At 39.3% G+C, this 23,126-nt stretch overlaps 1 protein-coding gene across 4 annotated transcripts in view; it reads left to right on the top strand.

Annotated features, from left to right (window-relative positions):
• SLC26A7 (solute carrier family 26 member 7) overlaps nt 1-23,126 on the top strand; it is a 182,659-nt gene that overhangs the window by 153,122 nt on the left and 6,411 nt on the right. For 3 of the 4 annotated variants that reach the window (XM_025001755.2, XM_005215678.5, NM_001193146.1), the window contains one exon: nt 7,885-7,985. In XM_025001755.2, the coding sequence (XP_024857523.1) occupies nt 7,885-7,985 (101 nt within the window). Of the gene's footprint in view, nt 1-5,388; nt 6,208-7,884; nt 7,986-23,126 lie in introns of those variants that run through there. The other variant, XM_010812244.4, reaches the window with a different exon arrangement.

The following is a 23,126-nucleotide window of genomic DNA, read 5'->3' as shown; positions in this document are numbered from 1 at the left end:
CTCTGTTGTCCCCTTCTCTTCCTGCCCCTAACCCCTCCCAGCATCAGGGTCTTTTCCAATGAGTCAACTCTTCGCATGAGGTGGCCAAAGTACTGGAGTTTCAGCTTTAGCATCATTCCTTCCAAAGAACACCCAGGACTGATTTCCTTTAGAATGGACTGGTTGGATCTCCTTGCAGTCCAAGGGACCCTCAAGAGTCTTCTCCAACACCACAGTTCAAAAGCATCGATTCTTCGGCGCTCAGCTTTCTTCATAGTCCAACTCTCACATCCATACATGACCACTGGAAAAACCATAGCCTTGACTAGACAGACCTTTGTTGGCAAACTAATGTCTCTGCTTTTGAATATGCTGTCTAGGTTGGTCATAACTGCTTTCCAAGGAGTGAGCGTCTTTTAATTTCATGGCTGCAGTCACCATCTGCTGTGATTTTGGAGACACCAAAATAAAGTCTGACACTGTTTCCACTCTTTCCCCATCTATTTCCCATGAAGTGATGGGACCAGATGCCATGATCTTCGTTTTCTGAATGTTGAGCTTTAAGCCAACTTTTTCACTCTCCACTTTCACTTTCATCAAGAGGCTTTTGAGTTCCTCTTCACTTTCTGCCATAAGGGTGGTGTCAACTGCATATCTGAGGTTATTGATATTTCTCCCGGCAATCTTGATTCCAGCTTGTGCCTCTTCCAGCCCAGAATTTCTCATGATGTACTCTGCATAGAAGTTAAATAAGCAGGGTGACAATATACAGCCTTGACATACTCCTTTTCCTATTTGGAACCAGTCTGTTGTTCCATATCCAGTTCTAACCGTTGCTTCCTGACCTGCATATAGGTTTCTCAAGAGGCAGATCAGGTGGTCTGGTATTCCCATCTCTTTCAGAATTTTCCACAGTTTGTTGTGATCCACACAGTCAAAGGCTTTGGCATAGTCAATAAAGCAAAAATAGATGTTTTTTTGGAACTCTCTTGCTTTTTCTATGATCCAGTGGATGTTGGCAATTTGATCTCTGGTTTCTCTGCCATTTCTAAATCCAGCTTGAACATCTGGAAGTTCATGGTTCACAGCTTGGAGAATTTTGAGCATTACTTTACTAGCGTGTGAGATGAGTGCAATTGTGCAATAGTTTGAGCATTCTTTGGCATTGCCTTTCTTTGGGATTGGAATGAAAACTGACCTTTTCCAGTCCTGTGGCCACTGCTGAGTTTTCGAAATTTGCTGGCATATTGAGTGCAGCACTTTCACAGCATCATCTTTCAGGATTTGAAATAGCTCAACTGAAATTCCACCACCTCCACTAGCTTTGTTAGTGGTGATGCTTCCTAAGGCCCACTTGACTTCACATTCCAGGATGTCTGGCTCTAGGTCAGTGATCACACCATCATGATTATCTTGGTCATGAAGATCTTTTTTGTACAGTTCTGTGTATTCTTGCCACCTCTTCTTAATATCTTCTGCTTCTGTTAGGTCCATACCATTTCTGTCCTTTATCGAGCCCATCTTTGCATGAAATGTTCCCTTGGTATCTCTAATTTTCTTGAAGAGATCTCTATTCTTTCCCATTCTATTGTTTTCCTCTATTTCTTTGCATTGATCGCTGAGGAAGGGTTTCTTATCTCTCCTTGGTATTCTTTGGAACTCTGCATTCAGATGCTTATATCTTTCCTTTTCTCCTTTGCTTTTTACTTCTCTTCTTTTCACAGCTATTTGTAAGGCCTCCCCAGACAGCCATTTTGCTTTTTTGCATTTCTTTTCCATGGGGATGGTCTTGATCCCTGTCTCCTGTACAATGTCACGAACCTCTGTCCATAGTTCATCAGGCCCTCTATCTATCAGATCTAGGCCCTTAAATCTATTTCTCACTTCTACTGTATAATCATAAGGGATTTGATTTAGGTCATGACTGCAGCCATGAAATTAAAAGACACTTATTCCTTGGAAAGCAGTTATGACCAACCTAGATAGCATATTCAAAAGCAGAGACATTACTTTGCCAACAAAGATTCGTCTAGTCAAGGCTATGGTTTTTCCTGTGGTCATGTATGGATGTGAGAGTTGGACTGTGAAGAAGGCTGAGCACTGAAGAACTGATGCTTTTGAACTGTGGTGCTGGAGAAGACTCTTGAGAGTCCCTTGGACTGCAAGGAGATCCAACCAGTCCATTCTAAAGGAGATCAGCCCTGGGATTTCTTTGGAAGGAATGATGCTAAAGCTGAAACTCCAGTACTTTGGCCACCTCATGCGAAGAGTTGACTCATTGGAAAAGACTCTGATGCTGGGAGGGATTGGGGGCAAGAGGAGAAGGGGACCACAGAGGATGAGATGGCTGGATGGCATCACTGACTCGATGGACGTGAGTCTGGGTGAACTCTGGGAGTTGGTGATGGACAGGGAGGCCTGGTGTGCTGTGATTCATGGGGTTGCAAAGAGTTGGACATAACTGAGCGACTGAACTGAACTGAACTGAACCTGAATGGTCAGTGGTTTTCCCCACTTTCTTCAATTTAAGTCTGAATTTGGCAATTAGGAGTTGATGAACTGAGCCACAGTCAGCCTCCAGTCTTGTTTTTGCTGACCGTAAAGAGCTTCTCCATCTTTGGCTGCAAAGAATATAATCAATCTGATTTCGATGTTGACCATCTGGTGATGTCAGTGTGTAGAGTCTTCTCTTGTGTTGTTTGAAGAGGGTGTTTGCTATGACCAGTGCGTTCTTTTGGCAAAACTCTATTAGCCTTTGCCCGACTTCATTCTGTATTCCAAGGCCAAATTTGCCTGTTACCCCAGGTGTTTCTTGACTTCCTACTTTTTCATTCCAGTCCCCTATAATGAAAAGGACTTCTTTTTTGGGTGTTAGTTCTAAAAGATCTTGTAGGTCTTCATAGAACCGTTTAACTTCAGCTTCTTCAGTGTTGCTGGTTGGGGCATAGACTTGGATTACTGTGATATTGAATGGTTTGCCTTGGAAATGAACAGAGATCATTCTGTCATTTTTGAGATTGCATCCAAGTACTGCATATCAGACTTTTGTTGACTAGGAGGGCTACTCCATTTCTTCTAAGGGATTCCTGCCCACAGTAGTAGATATAATGGTCATCTGAGTTAAATTCACCCATTCCAGTCCATTTCAGTTCGCTGATTCCTAGAATGTCGACATTCACTCTTGCCGTCTCCTGGTTGACCACTTCCAATTTGCCTTGATTCATGGACCTAAGATTCCAGGTTCCTGTGCAGTATTGCTCTTTACAGCGTCGGACCTTGCTTCTATCACCAGTCACATCCACAACTGGGTATTGTTTTTGCTTTGGCTCCATCCCTTCATTCTTTCTGGAGTTCTTTCTCCACTGATCTCCAGTAGCATATTGGGCACCTACTGACCTGGAGAGTTCCTCTTTCAGTATCCTATCATTTTGCCTTTTCATACTGTTCATGGGGTTCTCAAGGCAAGAATACTGAAGTGGTTTGCCATTGCCTTCTCCAGTGGACCACATTCTATCAGACCTCTCCACCATGACCCACCATAGGGCATGGCTTAGTTTCACTGAGTTAGACAAGGCTGTGGTCCATGTGATTAGATTGACTAGTTTTCTGTGATTATGGTTTCAGGATTCTTAATTTAATCAAGTCCGCAACATTCCTCTGGCCATGTAAGGCGACATATTCCACAGGCTCTAGGGGTTAAGCTGTGGACATCACTGGGGGCCATTTTTCTTCTACAATATCAGGTCTTGCCTGTACCTCCTGAGCGCTTTCTGCATAATTTTCCAGCCTTGGTAACACTTCAGATTACTCGTGCAACTGACTGGTTTCTCAGTTTACTTGTGAGTCTACTGAGAGTAGGGACCATTATCTCTCTTGTCCATCATTCTACTTGTATTTCTTAGGACAGCACTTAGAGTTAGCACACCCCACATGTATATTAACCAATTGCTTGAATGAATGAATAAAAGAGATAATGTACACAATAATATGTACACATGTTTTCCAAAGATAGTGTTTTGGTTTGTTCTAAATATTTCTGATTCCTTATTTTCTTTAGAAGTTAGAGATATAAATCTGTTTCTCAATAATTACTTGATATCAACAGAAAACGCCTTCTTTTAAAGAATTATGAGCAATTCACAAACTGCCAGAAACTTTTTGAAGTATAAAAAAGCACTCCTAAATTATGCATCTATGAATACTTTTTAATTAAACAAGTTAATGAATATTCCACAGGAGAGAGCTGGCTTGCACAGTCTGGAGTTAATCATCCACCCACACCTGATGGTTAATTTCTTTCTTTATTTTTCTTTGATTTTTGTAGATAAAGCTCATCATTTACCACATCCCCCATGAGTATATATTAGTTATCCCCTTTGCAGATGCTCCAAACTTACCTCATTTTGCTTATGGCGTATTAGCTGTTCATTCAGTTTTCTACAACAGTATGAATTTTATTGCACTGACTGATTTACTCAGAAGCTTAGAACACAAGTATATATTAATAGTCATAGAATCAGCACAATGACAGAACTGAGAGGATAGTATATAAAAGAAAACTTCACTTATTTTTGGAAAGATTTCAGAAATGTCCATTGTATTTAAATTTTCACTTGAGGGAATTGGTAACTTTGCCATTAACAATGTCTTTTTTATTTACAAAAAAAAAAAGAACTGCTTCTCTTAAAAAAAAAGCTTACTTACATTATTATCCACAACTACATGGCACAATTCTTTTATTTCTTTTGGACAGTCTGAAAATGTGCATCCATTTTGGTTAAAGGAACACAAAAGAGGAACCTCAGGTGTAAAAATGAAGGACAAAGCAAGCACATTCTGAAACAAAAGAAAAATTTTTGTTTCACTTTTGATTAAACCCAAACATTTTTAGTTAGCAATCTATCATCACTTAAATTATGAAATAACTACAGGAAAATACAGAGAACGGCAAGTATAATTTATAAGTGAAATAAATAGGATAGAAAAGAAAAAAAACACCTTTCTTAAATAATTTTCTGTATCCATTTACCACCATTTCCTAGTCATTAGGTTAGTGATCAATCTCTCTAAATAATATGCATAGTTTTTTCACTGGATTATTAAGTTCAGATTGACAAGTAAAATTGCTTATGAACTAGTAGTGACTTTCTGAAGCACTGAATTGATAGAAATTCTAGGGTCTTCTTTGAACTGACTGGGGAAAAGTACCGTGATTGATTAGCCATGTTTGGCTTGTTAAAGAATAGGGATGATAGAATGCATGTCATAAATTTAGTTGCAGATAATAATTTATGTATCTCCTTCATGAAAAGCAATTATAAATAAAATAGTTGTTAATTTTTTCTGGATTATATTGAGTATATATATTGAATTATATTCAGTTTTACCAATGACAATTATGTTTTCTAGTAAATGAAGAATAAGGCTTGAAATGAAGTCGCTTAGTCGTGTCTGACTCTTTACAACTCCATGGACTGCAGCCTACCAGGCTCCTCCATCCATGGGATTTTTCCAGGCAAGAGTACTGGAGTGGGTTGTCATTTCCTTCTCCAGGGGATCTTCCCAACCCAGGGATTGAACCCAGGTCTCCCGCATTGTAAGCAGACGCTTAACCATCTGAAAGATAAGGCTTAAAGATCTCAAAGAATTCATAATTTAATTTGGGTGGATTAGATATTAATGATAACTTTTTCTACATAAATTTTTGGACTAAGAATTTTAGATTTAGCTTTTTTGTATGTACTGTACTATAAAAGACTATAAGGAGATGGAAAAAAAGACTTCATTAATTTTTTTTATCAAATTACATCATCACTGTCATTTGAAGATCTATTGCTAAATATGTCAGAGGTTTAAGTCATTTATTTAATCCAAGCTATTGAATTTTTGAAAAATTACTGATTATTTTCCTGGTGTTTAGTAAGAGTTACATAATGATTTACATAATGATGTGTTGGTAAATCCAAAAAACTCTTGGAGTGGAGACTATGGCATGGGGTGGTAGAGAAGTGTGATTTGTTGCACTTGCCAATTTCCACGGTGTAAATATTTTCAAGCTACCACCATGCTCTCATTAAATGTGGAGCTTGAAAAGATATGTACACAGTTGACATACTGAAAAGATGTCAAAATAGCTGGACTGAGTTGTCTTCGAAAAAATCATATACGTTTTATTTTCTAAAACAGATATATTCAGAAGTATTGCATAGAAACTCTTCAAATTTTGAACTCCATGGTACATTGCAAATGATTAGTCTTACTAAAGCTTTTTATATCTAACTTTGTAAGGATACATCTAATCCATTATATATATTTTATGCATATATGCCATGTGGATTATTGAACTTTTGTAGGAAAGCTTATCTGATATTCAATTGTTAAAGAATCTTATACTCTGAAAATTCAACAAAATGTTTCCAAATTGGATAAAACATGTTTATGAATCATAAAAAATTTGCAAGGAAGTACATATCACAGGCAAATAATGAGCCAAATGTCTCAGCAAATCTTTTAATATTTCTTTAGTCATTCTTCTTCTGTAGCTCTAAATAAAATGAAATAAAAGTATTTCTAAACTAATTAATGTAGTGCCAACCTATTTATATATGTTTGTGTGTGTCTGTCTGTGAGACTAGGAAATAAAAGGAATAAATACCAATCAATGTTCCACTGTTTGTCCTTACCTAGGATTCATATTTTTATTTTTCCTGCAATCTTAAACCCACTCTCCAATCTCTGATAATAGCAATGACATATTATATCTGAGGCTGTAAATAAGAGCCCTTCTGTAGTAATGTTAGGTCCTATTTTTAGGCAAATATTGAATGATAATGATTACTACTGAGTGGTCAGTGGATGAGCTAAGTTGTGGTCACTTTTCATTTGGCTTGAAGTTCTAATTTACCATTTTGAGCCAATGGTAGCAGAGCCTGAATCTATACGTACCTTCATAGCTTCTTCTCACAGGAGAAAAAGAGAAACAGAGGGCACCACTGGAGTACCTGGCATATGGTACTACATTTATGAAAACACACTTTTTAATTCATTTGGCTGTGCTGGGTCTTGGTTGCGGCACACGGGATCTTAGATCTTTGTTGCAGCGTGTGGGATCTTTAGTTGTGGCGGCGAACTTCTGGTCGTAGCATGTGAACCCTTAGTTGCGGCATGTGGGACTAGCTCCCTGACCAGAGATCAAACCTGGACCCCTGCATTGGGAGCATGGTGTCCTAGCCACTGGACCAACCAGGTTAGTCCCCCTAGTCAAATAAAAAATATTGATTGAATGGGACAGGAAAATTGTGAGATCTTAAACTGTCATCTACTTTTGGATAGGCTATTAAATTCAAAGCTACTTTTGCATGAAGCCTTCCCTGGTTGCTCCAGAAGGACATCTTATTGTAAATTTTCATTGTCTTTCATTTTTAATCATATGACATTTACCAATATTATCCTTGGCACTCAAGTTATGTAGTAATAATTACCTGAGATAATATTGGAATAATCAAAAGTCAGAGTTCAAAAATAATTAGTAGCCAACTGAAAATGTAAAATTAAAAGTGTTTGGAATTGATTTTGTTAAACATTCCCTGAGCCATCCAGGGATTCCCTGGTGCCTCAGATGGTAAAGCGTCTACCCGCAACGCGGGAGACCCCGGTTTGATCTCTGGGTTGGGAAGATCCCCTGGAGAAGGAAATGGCAACCCATTCCAGTACTCTTGCCTAGAAAATTCCATGGATGGAGGAGCCTGGTGGGCTACAGTCCATGGGGTCACAAAGAGTTGGACATGACTGAGTGATTTCACTTTGTTAAAACATTAGGCCACTGTTGATCTTCCCAATGTTCAACAAAGTCAATAGTGAAAATCTCTAAGAATTCTCTCTGATTCAGCTCTGTTCCTCTTACAGAAGAAGCTACCCAGCCCTGCCTGAATCCAAAGTGTTCTTTAGTCCTGGATTGCAGTGGATTGACCTTTTCCGACTATACTGGAGTCTCCATGCTTGTTGAGGTATTTGTGCAGCTTGTGTTTGGACTGATTCTTTCCCTTCTCTTTAGGAACAGTGTTTTTACGGACTCTTTCTCACCTCTGAGGTCGTGACCCTGCTCATCTCACCCATTCTCCCCAAAAGACATAGACTTTGTGCCTCCCGCTACAGTAGATTTCCTTTCAGATTTCATGAAGTTTCTAGCTGTGCGTGTATCAGGAGGGTGTAATGGGAGTAGAGTAGGTATTCACGTGGTGCATGAGTTTTTACATTTTCAGTTAACTACTAGTTATTTTTGAACTCTGACTTTTGATTATCCCAATATTATCTGAGAATATGCATTTGAGATGCAGGGGGCATAGTACATGCTGGGCAGTCAACTCCTAGGCTTCCAGAAAGAAGGAGAAAAGCCCCTTCCATGAGCAAGTGCCCTGAAGTTGGCAAGATATGGTCTTTCATATCATGGATGGGTACAGTCTGACCTGAAACCATTCCTGGCCTGAATTATTGAGAAACCACCTCACAGGCAGGGACAGGTGGAGCTTTGGAAGCTCAGAGGAGAGCACAGCAACAGGTGTGTGGAAGGCAAAGTAGAGAGATTTCAGCACAAAAATCGGCACTGACCAACGTTTCCCAGCCTGAGATGCTTGACTGCACGGCTGCCCACCATGGCGAGGGGGGCTGGGTGCTGAGGCGCAGGGTTCAGGGGTCTGACCCCAGGGAGAGGACTGGGATTGACTGCTGTGAAGACACTCAGAGGGGGCTCATACGACACAGCTGAGGGAAAAGCCTGGGACTGCCAGAGGGGTGACAGGTCATTGCTTCCATCTCTGCATGCTCACAGATGTTAGGACACGTGAGTGTCCTTCGTGAGTGCCTGTGGTGGGACTGGCTGCAGCTGCTGTCTGCAACCCCAGAGGGGTTTTGGCTGGCTGCTAGCAAGGCCAACGTGAGTGCCAGAGGCAGGACAAGTCATGGCTCTGGTCTGCAGCCTCAGAGGTGGACACGCTGGCCAGCCACTGGAAAGGTTGGCATGAGTGCCAGAGGCAGAACTAGTCACGGCTCTGGTCTGCAGTCTCAGAGGCAGGCACACCGGCCAGCTGCCGTCAAGGCCAGTGGGAGTGCCACAGGCAGGGGATGAGCAGCGCCGCAGGCCCAACCCCAGGGGTCGCAGGTGCAGGAAGCTGCGAGCAGGCACAAGTCATAGCCCACACCTTCCTGGAGCTCGTGAACCTTGACATTGCCGAGGTTCCCATGACCTCGGGCCAGTTCCCCTGGGAGAGTGCTTGACCTGCCTCAGGCTGCAGCAACTCCGAAGGCCTTTACCGCCCCAGGCCCTCCTCGCACGTTCCACTTTGGCCTGCCATTTCCCTCCCTCTTCCCAGCCCAGCTGAGTGAGTGAGTCCGATACGCCTCTGTGTCTGCCCCATCTTGTCTGGGTGGGAAACAGACACCAGAGCGTAGCCTACAGAGGCAGGGCAAAACCAATGTGTGAGCCACAGAGGCTGTGTGACCAAAGAGGAAGTGAATTTCCTCCTGCAGCCACAGGAGCAGCAGATTAAATGCCCACAATTGGCTTGAAGGTGTGGCGTTTGGGGGCAGTTGTGGAATTTGGAAGCAAGTACAAGTTGGAGTGTGGACAGGTTTGAGTCTGAGCTGACCCCACAGTGCCCACAGCAGGTCTGGAGACCTTCCTAGAAATACTGGAGGTCTTTTTGATGAGGCACATTAGCTGGAACTCACTGTGTGGCAGGAAAACTGAGAACTGAGGCCACAGGAAAATAGTCTTCTTACCACCCCTCTCTCTCTTTTTTCATTTTGTTCTGTTGTTCTTTTTTTATTAGTACTTTAATACTTATTTATTACTTAATTTTTCCTTTTGTAAAGCTTTTATTTTTAAGTAAGTTTATTTTATTTTTTCCTATTTCTACACTAGTATTTTGTTCTGTTGTACTTTTTTCATGTTTTGGTTCTGAATTTTTTCTAGACTAGTTTATTGTGTGTGTTATGTATGGGTTTGCTTATTGGTTTGGTTGCTCTCTTCCTTTGTGGTTCCACTTTTTAAATTTTTATTTTAGTTTTTTGTCTTATTTTCTTTTTTTTGAGTATGAGTGTATGAGTCTCAATGTATGTTCTTGTCTGTTCAGTGTTACTTTTATCATTTGTTTTGGGGATTTGTCTGTCTGTTCATTTTTTGTTCGCATGTTTGTTTTTCTATTTATTTCCTTTTCTCTTCCATGCTGTGTGGCTTGTGGAGTCTTGTTGCTCCAGCCAGGGGTTGATTTTGAATCTCCGAGGTAGAAGGTCCAAGTTCAGGATGCTGAATCACCAAAGATCTCCTGACGCTGTGAAATATTAATTGGCAAGAACTCTCCCAAAGGCCTCCATCTCAGTACTAAGACCTGGCTCCACCTAAAAGCCAGCAAACTCCAGTACTGGACACCTCATGCCAAACAATTAGCAAAACAGTAACACAAACCTACCCATTAATAGACAGGCTGCCCAAAGCCATACCAAGCTCACAAACACCCAAACACACCATTGGATATGACAGTGCCTTTCAGAGGAACAAGATCCAGCTCTGATCACCAGAACACAGGCATCTGGCCTCTTACCAGGAATCCCCCATAAGGGACTAGTCAGAACCCACCCACTTTGGGGCAGACTTCAAAATTAAGAGGAACTAAGGCCTTACAGCCTTCAGAAAAGAGACCCCAAACACAATAAATGAAGTGGAAAAAACAAAACAAAAACAGAGAAACATGCATCAGATGAAGGAACATGGTAAAAACTCACAACACCAAACACATGAAGATGAAATAGGGTGTCTACTAGAATTCAGAGGAATGATAGTAAAGATGAACCAAAATCTTGGCAATAAAATGGAGGCATAGATAAGTAGAATGGAGGGATGGATTGAGAAGATACATGAAGAGTTTAACAAGGACATGGAAGATATAAAGAATAGAATATCAGCAATGAACAATACAATAAGAGAAATAAAAACACACCAAAGGAAACCAATAGCATAATAACTGAGGCAGAAGAAAGTTTAAATGAACTGGAAGAGAGCATAGTAGAAGCAGAGCAGAGCAAATAACTGAAGCAGAGCAGCATAAAGGGAAAAAAGGAAAAGAAATGAAGACAGTCTCAGAGACATCTGGGACAATATTAAGCACACCAACATTCAAATTAGAGGGATTCCAGAAGAAGAAGAGAAAAAGAAAGTGTATGAGAAAGTACTGAAGTATAGTCAAAACTTTCTCTAACATTAGAAAGGAAATAGTCACCCAAGTCCAGGAAGCACAGAGAGTCCTACACAGGATAAACACAAAAACATGCCAAGATACATATTAATCAAACTAACAAAAATTAAACACAAAGAAAAAAGAAGCGAGGGAAAAGCAACAAATAACATACATGGGAATTCCCATAAGAGTAACAGCTGACCTTTCAGCAGTAACTCTGCAGGCTAAGAGGGAGTGGCAGAATATACTTACAGTGATAAAAGGGAAAATATGAGACCAAGATTACTCTATATAGAAAAAATCTCATTCATATTTAACAGAGAAATCAAAGGCTTTACAGACAAGCAAAAGTTAAGAGACCTCAGCAACAGCAAACCACCTTTATTTACAACAAATGCTAAAGGAACGTCTCTAGACAGGAAACACAAAAGAAAAGGCCTACAAAAACAAACTCAAAACAATAAAATAAATTGCAATAGGATCATACATATCAATAATTACCTTAAATGTAAATGGATTAAATGCTTGAATCAAAAGACACAGACTAGCTGAATGGATACAAAGGCAAAACCCCCTATATATGTTGTCTATAAGTGACCCACTTCCCACATAGGGACACAAACAGACTGAAAGTTAGAGGCTGGAAAAAGATTTTCCATGCAGATGGAAATTAAAAAAAAAAAAAATAAAGACTTTAACAACAGACAAGGAAGAATCTTAGATTGATCAACGGATCAATCCAAGAAGATGATATAATAATTATAAATATATATGCACCCAACATAAGAGCACTCCAATGCATAAGGCAAATGCTAACAGACATAAAAGGGGAAATCAACAGTAACACAAAAATAGTGGGGGACTTTAACACTTCACTCACGCCAATGGACAGGTCATCCAGACAGAAAATTGAATAAGGAAACACAAGCCTTAAATGACATTTTGGACCAGAAGGACCTAATTGATATCTAAAGGACATTTTATGCAAAAGTAGTAGAATTCACTTTTTTTTTCAAGTGCACATGAAACATTCTCCAGGATAGATCAAATCTTGGGTCACAAATCAACCCTTCATAAATTTAAGAAAATTGAAATTGCATCAAGCATTTTTTTTCTTACCACAATGATATAAGATTAGATATCAATTACAGGAAAAGACTGTAAAAAACAAAAACCACTTGGAGACTAAGCAATATACTTCTAAATAACCAAGAGGTCACTGAAGAAATCCAAGAGGAAATCCAAAAGTACCTAGAAACAACAAAATCACAACAACTCAAAACATATGGGATGCAGTACGAGCAGTGTTAACAGGAAAATTTATGGAATAAAGCTTAACTCGGGAAATGAGAAAAATATCAAGTAAACAACCTAACCTTACACCCAAGGCAACTAGAAAAAGAAAGAAGGGAAAAAGAAAACCACCAAAGGTAGTGAAGGAAAGAAATTATGAAGATCAGTGTACAGTGTTTTAATCACTCAGTCATGTGACTGACTCTTTGTGAGTCAATGTCCAACTCTTTGTGATGCCATGGACTGTAGCTCTCCAGGCTCCTCTGTCCATGAAATTCTCCAGGCAAGAATACCAGAGTGGGTTGCCATTCCCTTCTCCAGGGGATTTTCCCAAACCAGGGATTGAACCTGGGACTCCTGCACTGCAGGCAGATTCTTTACCATCTTTTTATTTACTTCTGCTCAGATGAAGATCAGAGCAGAAGTAAATTTAAAATTTAAAAAATGAAGGAAACATTGCCAAATATTAATAAAAACAGAAGCTGCTTCTTTGAGAAGATAAACGAACTTGACAAACCATTAGCCAGACTCATCAAGAAAAAAAAGGGAGAAAATTCAAAACAAGAAAATTAGAAATGAAGAAGTTGTAACAGACAACACAAAAATAGAAAGGATCAAAAGAGAGTATTATGAGCAATTATATGTCAATAAAATGGACAAACTGGAAGAAATGGGCAAATTCTTAGAAAAGTACAACCTTCCAAGACTGAAACAGGAAGAAAAAGAAAATAAGAGCAGACCAGTCACAAGCACTGAAATTGAAACTGTGATCAAAAATCTTCCAACAAACAACAGCCTAGGGCCAGATGGCTTAAAAGGCAAAAAGTAGCAAACTTTTAGAGAAGAGCTAACACCTATCCTGCTCAAACTCTTTCAGAAAATTGCAGAGGGAGGAAAACTGATGAAAATAAATGCAAAATTCCTCACAGTAATATTAGCAACAACACATTAAAACTGGCATAGAAGGAACCTACCTCAACATAATAAAGGCCATATACATCAAACACAGCAAACATTATTCTCAATTGTGAAAAAATGAGAGCATTTTCTCTATGATCAGGAAAAAGACCAGGGTGCCCACTCTTGCCATTATTATTTTGTATAGTTCTGAAAGTGCTAGCCATGGTGCTCAAAGAAGGAAAAAAAAAAAATAAAAAGAATCCAGATTGGAAAACAAGTAAAACTCTCAATGATTGCAGATGACATGATGCTATAGCATCCAAACCCTAAAGATGCTACCCTAAAATTACTAGAGTTAATCAATGAATTTAGCAATTTCCCAGGATACAAAATTAAAACACCGAAATCTTTTGCATTCCTATGCAATAATAATCAAAAATTGAAAAGAGAAATTAAGGAATCAATGCCATTCACCATTGCAACAGAAAGAATAAAATATCTAGGAATAAACCTACCTAAGGAGACAAAACACCTATATTCAGAAAACTATAAGATACTCATGAAAGAAATCAAAGATGATAAAAACAGATGGAGAGATAACCATGTTCTAGGATTGGAAGAATCAATATTGTGAAAATGAGTATACTACCCAAGGCAGTCTACAGATTCAGTGCAATCCCCATCACATTCAGCTCAGTTCAGTTCAGTTGCTCTAGTCATGTCCAACTCTTGGCGACCCCATGGACTGCAGCACACCAGGCTTCCCTGTCCATCACCAACACACAGAGCTTACTCAAACTCATGTCCATCGACTTGGTGATGCCATCCAACCATTTTATCCTCTGTTGTTCCCGTCTTCTCCCACCTTCAATCTTTCCCAGCATGAGGGTCTTTTCAAATGAGTCAGTTCTTCTCATCAGGTGGCCAAAGTATTGGAGTTTCAGCTTCAGCATCAGTTCTTCTAATGAATATTCAGCACTGATTTAATGGCATTTTCCACAAAACTAGAGCAAATAATTTTACTGTTTGTATGGAAACATGACGACCCCAAATAGCCAAAGCAATCTTGAGAAAGAAAAATGGAGTTGGAGAAATCAATCTTCCTGATGTTTGACTATTCTACAAAGCTACGGTAATCAAGACAGTACAGTACTGGCACAAAAACAAAAACATGTGTCAAAGGAACAAGATAGAAAGTCCTGAGATAAACCTACATGCCTATGGACACCTTCTCTTTGACAAGGAGGCAAAAATATACAATGGATAAATGATAATTTTGTCAGTAAGTGGTGCTGGGAAAACTGGACAGTTACATGCAAAAGAACGAAATTTGAACACTTCCCAACACCATACATGAAAATAAACTAAAAATGTATTAAAGACCTAAATATAAGGCTAGAAACTGTAAAATTCGGAGGAAAACACTATGATATAAATTGCAGCAAGATCCTCTTTTACCCACTTCCTAGAGTGATGGAAATAAAAAAAAAAAAAGTAAACAATGGGACCTAATTAAACTTATAAGCTTTTGCACAGCAAAGGAAACTAAATAAGATGAAAAGAAAACCCTTAGAATGGGAAAAAGTAATAGCAAATTAAGCAACTGATAAAGGATTAATTTCCAAAATGTACCATCAGCTCATGGAACTCAGTATCAGGAAAACAAAAACCCCAATCAGTCAAACAAACAATAACAACAACAACAAAAAAACGGGCAGAAGACCTAAAGAGAAATCTCTCCAAAGAAGACATACAGATGGCCAACAAACACAGGAAAAGATGCTCACCATCATTCATTATTAAAGAAATGCACATCAAAACTACATTGAGATGCCACCTCAGACTGGTCAGAGTGACCATCATCTAAAAATCTACAAGCAATAAATGCTGACAAGGATGTGGAGAAAAGACAACCCTCTTGCACTGTTGATGGAAATGTAAATTGATAGAACCACTCTAGAATAGTATGGAGATTCCTTAAAAAAAACACACACACACAAAACTAGAAGTAAAACTACCATATGACCAAGCACTCCCACTACTGGGCATATGCCCTGAGAAAATCATAATTCAAAAAGATACACATTTACCCCAATGTTCATTTCAGCACTGTTTACAATAGCCAGGACATGGAAGCAACCTAGATATCTATCAACAGATGAATGGATAAAGAAATTGTGGTACATGTGTTCAATGGAATATTACTCAGCCATAAAAAGGAACACATTTGAGTCAGTTGAACTCAGGTGGATGAACCTAGAGCCATTATACAGAGTGAAATAAGTCAAAAAGGGGAAAACAAATATATATTAATGCATATATATGTAATCTAGAAAATGGTGCTGATGAACCTATTTGCAAGGCAGCAATGAGACATAGATATAGAGAATGGATTTGTAGACATAGCAGAGGAAGGAGAAGTTGGGATGAATTGAGAGAGTAACTTTTAAATATTTACTCTACTAGTGTAAAATAGGTAACTAGTGGGAAGTTATATAATACAGGGAGCTCAACCTGGTGCTCTTGGATGACATAGTTTGGATGAGATGGGAATGGGACGGAGGCTTAGGAGGGAGGGAATATATGAATACTTATAGCTGATACATGATGTTGCACAGCAGAAACAAACATGACTAAATTTAAAGCAGTTATCCTCCAATTAAAAAATAATAATAAAAAAATAAGGAAAGAAGGAGAAAAGTCCCTTCCCTGGGCAAATGGCAGGATGTGGTCTCTCATAACATAGATGAGACCTGAAACCCTTCCTGGTTTCTGAAATAATGCCCAGTGCAGTAAGGCGCTTTGCTCCATTCTGTATTGGGTCCCTACAATCCTGGTTGCAAAAAATAAAACAGTTTTATCTCTTTAAAACTGAAGTCTTCATTTTTCAGATGGAATACTTAATTTTGCCAATTCGAGGGAAACTCAGAAACCTCTGGGCTTCCCTGGTGGCTCAGATGGTAAAGAATCAGCCTGCAATGTGGGAGACCCTGGTTTGAGTCCTGTGTTGGGAAGATCCCCTGGAGGAGGGCATGGCAACCCACTCCAGTATTCTTTCCTGGAGAATCTCCATGGACAGAGGAGCCTGGCGGGCTACCATCCATGAAGTCGCAAAGAGTCAGACACGACTGACTAAGGATGTGCACACACAGACACCTCCATAATTGTTTTCTTTTTATTTTTTTAATTCAAAGTCAATAAGGAATGTACTCCCTTTCTTATTTCCACTTATTCTCTCCCCCAATACCCCAAATATGCAGGAGCATCTTGAGGATTAGCCCATGTCTGTTCCTCAGCTTCCCTCAGCCGCCCATTAGCTTCTGCTGTGTGGAACTTGATTCTCCTCACCTCGGCTGTTTCCTCCCCAGTGGTTCTCTTACTCTGGGCTCAAACAGTCTCCTGCTGTGTGAGACTTTGTATTCTGTCAAAAACTTAATCATAGCCTTTGATAATTTCTGGGGCTCTTTCCCTACCTATTTCCCTCCTTTCCATTATTCTTGCTCATCAGTGTACCCACTTGATCCTTCCTGAATGCCAATTCTGTCTTCTCAGCTCTGTGAAGTGGCTGCATTTTGCATGGGTCCCCTATCATGTAGTGGCCCACAAACTGCAGCAGAAAGCTGAGATGATCTGAGAGCTGGCCTCTTTGTTTTCTTTCTCTCAGAGAACTCAATCCCTTGCTGCCTGTCCCCATTGCTGGAAAGCAGTTTATATATTTTGTCCAGTTGTCTACTTACTTAGGGAGGATAGGATAGTCTTTATATTGGTTACTCAGCATGGCCAGAAGTCAAAATTGAACATTGACTTTTAAAGAATTAAGACCAGGGCAGTCTTTAGAAGAACTTTTGTAGATTTTGATTATTTCCTCATGGTGTTGCATAACTATGTCTCCACTCATATTTTAAATTTGAAATGTCCAAACTTTGAAACTCAAAATAGTGCAAAGGTCAGCTTTAGTCTGGCTTTCCTGTGAAGATAGACTGGGGCTATGTGAAGGGAAGGACCTTAAATATGTGACAGTTAGAATATAGTCTCAGATCTAGCACACTTACTGGGAGGTGTTAAGGAAATTGTCTAACCTGTCTGGATCTCAGTTTATTCATTTTGTGAAAATGAGGGAATGACTTTGTTTCATATTTTAAAAAAATTATGCAAAAGAACTGGGTTGACGTTTCCTAGGCCTTAAATCCAGTGGCTATTTTTGGTAAGTCATCCTTTTCCTCATGTAATATGCTTTCATATTCTTGTTGCTCACTACAAAAACTTCTCATAATTTGACATACAGTTCAACTTTGGTTCTTTTCTTGCATCTAAATCTAGACTGGAAACAGATAGTCCCTCATCACTGGAGGGCTTCTATGTTCCACACTTTTACTTACTGTGTTGCCAAGGTCTGGAAGAGCACTGTTAAACCAGTTTTTATAAGGATCACATGGGGAGCTTATTTAAGATGTAGTCTTCTGATGGTAACCTATAGTGATCATTTTGAAAAGTATTTGTTGTGTTTTCCAGTTGCTAAGTCATGTCCAACTCTTTGCAACCGTGTGGACTGCAGTAGACCAGACTCCTCTGCCTTCCTCTATCGCCCAAAGTTTGTTCAAATTCATATCCATTGAGTTGGTGATGCTATGAAACCATCCCATCCTCTGTCATACCCTTTTCCTCTTGCCTTTAATCTTTTCCTTCATCAGAGTCTTTTCCAATGAGTCAGCTCTTCACATCAGGTGGCTAAAGTATTGGAGCTTCAACAAAAATCCTTCCAGTGAATATTCAGTGTTGATTTCTGTAGGATTGACTGATTTGATCACCTTGCTGTCCAAGGGACTCTCAATAGTCTTTGAAAATATCACAATTCAAAAGCATCAGTTCTTTGGTTCTCAGCCTTCTTTATGGTCCAACTCTCACATCTTTACTTGACTTCTGGAAAAACCATACTTTTGGCTATCCAGACCTTTGCTGGCAAAGTGATGTCTCTGCTTTGAATACCTCATGTAGATTTGTCATAACTTTCCTTCCAAGGAGCAAGTATCTTTTAATTTCATGGCTACAGTCACCATCTATAGGGATTTTGGAATCCAAGAAAAAATGCCATTGCTTCTACTTTTTCCCCTTCTATTTGCCATGAAGTGATTAGACCAGATGTCATGATCTTAGTTTTTTAAATGCTGAATTTCAAGCCATGTAGATCTGTACATGACTACTGGAAAGACCATAGCTTTGACTATATGGACCTCTAGTCTTTCCCATTCTATTGTTTTTCTCTCTTTCCATTGTTCATTGAAAAAAGCCTTCTTCTCTCTCCTTGGTATTCTCTGGAATAGCATTCAGTTGGTTATATCTTTCCCTTTCTCCCTTGCTTTTCACTTCTTTTTCTTCAGCTATCTGTAAAGCCTCCTCAGACACCCACTTTGCTTTCTTGCAATTCTTTTTCTTTGGGATGGGTTTGGTCATTACTTCCTGTACAATGTTATGGACCTTTGTCCATATTTCTTCAGGTACTCTGTCTATCATATCTAATCCCTTGAATGTATTCATTACCTCCACTGTATAGTCGTAAGGGATTTGGTTTAGATCATTCCTGAGTGGCCTGTAGGTTTCCTCCATTTTCTTTAGTTTAAGCCTGAATTTTGCTATAAGGAGCTGATGACCTAAGCCACAGTCTTGTTTTTTCTGACTCTGTAGTTTCTCCATCTTCAGCTTCAAAGAATGTAATCAATCTGATTTTAGTATTGACCATTTGGTGATGTCCACGTGTAGAGTTATCTATGACCAATGTGTTCTGTCGGCAAAATTCTGTTAGCCTTTCCCTGCTTCAACTTGTACTCCAAGGCCAAACTTGCTATCTCTTGACACCCTGCTTTTGCATTTCAATCCCCTATGATGAAAACGACATCTTTTTTTTGGTGTTAGTTCTAGAAGATCTTGTAGGTCTTCGTAGAATCAGTCAGCTCCAGCTTCTTCAGCATTGGTGGTTGGGCACAGACTTGGATTATTGTGATGTTGAATGGTTTGCTTTGGAAACAAACTGAGATCATTCTATCATTTTTGAGATTGCACCCAAGTACTGCATTTCAAACTCTTTTGTTGATTATGAGGGGTACTTCATTTCTTCTATGGGAATCTTGCCAACAGTAGTAGATATATTGGTCATCTGAATTAAATTCACCCATTCCCGTCCATTTTAGTTCACTGGTTCCTAAGATATCAGTGTTCATTCTTGTCATTTCCTGCTTGACCATGTCCAATTCACCTTGATTCATGGACCTAACATTCCCGTTTCCTGTGGAGTATTGTTCTTTATAGCATCGGATTTTGTTTTCACTACCAGGCACATCCACAGCTCAGTGTCATTTCTGCTTTTGCCCTTCTTGTATTTCTTTTTCTTTGGGATTGTTTTGGTCATGCCTTCTGTGCAATGTAACGAGCTTCCATCCATAGTTCTTCAGGCATTCCATCTACCAGATCTTATCCCTTGAATCTATTAGTCACTTCCTCTATATAACAGTAAGGAATTTGACTTAGGTCATTCCTGAATGGCCTAGCGATTTTCCCTACTTTTTTCAATTTAAGCCTGAATTTTGCAGTAAGGAGCTCATGATCTGAGCCACAGTCGCCTCAACTGCCGGTCTTGTTTTTGCTTACTATACAGAGCTTCTCCAACTTTGACTGCAAAGAACATAATCAATCTTATTTCAGTATCGACCATCTGGTGATGTCCATATGTAGAGTCGTTTCTTTAGTTTTTGGAAAAGGGTGTTTGCTATGACCAGAGTGTTCTCTTAATAAAACTCTGTTAGCCTTTGCCCTACTTCATTTTGTACTCCAAGGCCAAACTTGCCTGTTATTCCAAGTATATCTTGTCTTCCTACTTTTGCATTCCAATCCCCTATGGTGAAAAGGATATCGTGTGTGTGTGTGTGTGTGTGTGTTAGTCTTGAAGGTATTGTAGATCTTCATAGAACCAGCCAACTTCAGCTTCTTTAGCGTCAGTGGTTGGGATATAGACTTGGATTACTGTAATGTTGCATGGTTTGCCTTGGAAATGAACTGAGATCATTCTGTCATTCTTGAGATTCACTCAGGTGCTGAATTCTGGATTCTTCTTTACTATAAGAGCTACTCCTAAGGAATTCTTGCCCACAGTAGTGGATATAATGGTCATTTGAATTAAATTGTCCCATTCCCATACATTTTAGTTCACTGATTCCTAAAATGTCGATGTTTACTCTTGCCATCTGCTTGACCACATCCAATTTACCTTTGTCCACTAAAAAACTAGTCGCAACCTGAAAGTAGAGAGTTATTTGGTGGGAATGTGGCCGAGGAGCCAGCAGGTCTGAGCCTTGAGAAAACTGCTCCAGAAAGGTGGGAGGGGGAGTCAGGCTATATGCTAGTTTGAAACAAAGGGGGCAGGCAGTCTGAACATCAAAGATTATTGTGATATAAGGAAAATTAGATAGCAAGTAAAGGAATGTAGCATTCTTCTGTGTTTGGGAAGATGCAAGCCTCCGGGCTCACTGAATTTATTCCTTTCATATATACTTCTGCTATCTGGAGCCAAATCCTGTTCCCTGATTGTTTGCATCCTTAATTCCCTGTTCACCCTACGGGGTGGCAGACATGGTGGATGGCTGCTTCCTGTATTCCCCCAGGCTCCTCAGCAGTCACCATGGAGTGTGGTGGCATCTGCGGGATCACAGGCACAGTGTTCCCTTTTGGGAGCCCTCATCCACATTTGGAAACTGGAAATTGCTGGTGGCTGTGACATTTCTTGCCCACCAATATGGCAGGAAATATTTCATTTCACACCTTAATTCATGGACCTAATATTTCAGGTTCCTATGCAAAATCGTTCTTTATAGCATTTACTTTCACCGCCAAAGTCATCCACAACTGAGTGTCATTTCTGCTTTGGCCCAGTGGCTTCCTTCTTTCTGGAGCTATTCGTAATTTCCCTCCACTCTTCTCCGGTAGCATGTTGGATACCTTCTGACTCAGGCAGCTCATCTTCCAGCATCATATCTTTTTTCCTTTTCATACTGTTCATGGAGTTCTTGTGGCGAGAATACTGGAGTGGGATGCCATTTCCTCCTCCAGGGAGGCATTTTGTTAGAACTCTTCACTATGACCCATTCATCTTGCGTCGCCCTGCACAGCATGGCTCACAGCTTCATTGAGCTACACAAGCCCCTTCACCACAGCAAGGCTGCGATCCAGCATGGGGTTGAAATGTTTAGAAATATTGAAACACTATGTTGTGTAACAGGAACTAACATAGTATTGTAAGCCAGTTATACTCCAACAACAAAGAAACAAAAACTCATAGAAAAAGAGATCAGATTTGTGGTAATCACAGGCAAGGGCTGAGGAGAGGAAGGAACTGGATGAATGCAGTTAGAAGTACAAGCTTCTGTTATAAGATAAATAAGTACTTGGGATGTAGGTATAAATATAATTAACATGGTTTTATGCTGCATATGAAAGTTGTTGAGAGAATAAATTCTGAGAGTTCTCATGACAAAGAAAAATATCTTTTTGTCTATTTCTTTAATTTTGTATCTATATGAGATGATCAATGTTCACTAAACTTCTCATGGTCATCATTTCAGATTGTATGCAAGTCAAATCCTTATGCTGTACACCTTAAACTTATACAGTGCTGTATGCCAGTTATAACTCAATAAAAATGGAAGGAAAAAAAATACGGACTTCCGAATCCTAGTCCTGGCCCAGTAATCTTCAGTTTAAACAGTGTAGGTTGTTTATGGATGATAAACAACATAGGTTGTTTATTGTCCAAGGTTCGTGTTTTGAGAAACACTAGACCAGCATTGTACTTTTACTGGGAAAAGCCACTATGTATATTTGTTATCCAATTGTATTTAAACTTTGTTTTTGAATATACCCCAGTATTTATTAGCTACCTCTCTAGATACTGCAAATCGAGACTTAGAGTTAGTAACTATGAGGCAGTGGTTAACTATTCCCACTGAGTTTAAGATCTAAGGTTGAAAGTTCAGAGGAATTCAAATAATCTAAGTACTGGCAATGCTAAGAAAAAAAATGTTTAATTTGTCTTATTTAAAAATGCCACACAATAGAATGAAGGAATAAATCAACTGATGCATAAATTTGAAGAAAATGACATTTGTGCTTCTGTATACACACAACCAGCTGTTTTTACTAGTTTGCTACTTTTAGTTTCCTTATCACTGTTTATTTCATTATGATTACAGTAAATTATGATATGTGTTAAGAACATAGACTTTAAAGATAGACAAATTCTGGGTCCACATCTTAGCTGGATAACTAGTTCTAGGATCTGGATTTTAAGTATTTGTTTGCTCAAGTTGCTACTACTTGAGAATCTCTAGGACTTAAAGAAGGCAGGACCCTGCAGTATGCCAAGAAAATTAGTTAGGATCTCTCATCTTGATGGACCATAAAAATGGAAGGTGGGCATCAAATTTGACTTTGATTGCAGTGAGGTTTTCAACTTACCATCCATGGATGGAGTTTAGAGACACCATGAATATATATAAATAACAAAACATTAAAGTAAGCAGATTTCATCATTTTCACAAATGGGTCCTTGACTTCCAATAAGACAGTTGAAAACAATTTTATATTATTCTTACAGGGAGGGAAAGGTGGGGTGTTTATTTTTGTTAAATAAACTGGAGAACACAAGCAGCAAAACTGAGTTACATAAACGGCAAATGT

Source organism: Bos taurus, chromosome 14 (assembly GCF_002263795.3).
Source record: "Bos taurus isolate L1 Dominette 01449 registration number 42190680 breed Hereford chromosome 14, ARS-UCD2.0, whole genome shotgun sequence".
NCBI classification, from domain to species: Eukaryota; Metazoa; Chordata; class Mammalia; order Artiodactyla; family Bovidae; genus Bos; species Bos taurus.
The sequence above is the reverse complement of the archived record's forward strand: the minus strand, read 5'-3'. Positions and strand labels throughout refer to the sequence as shown.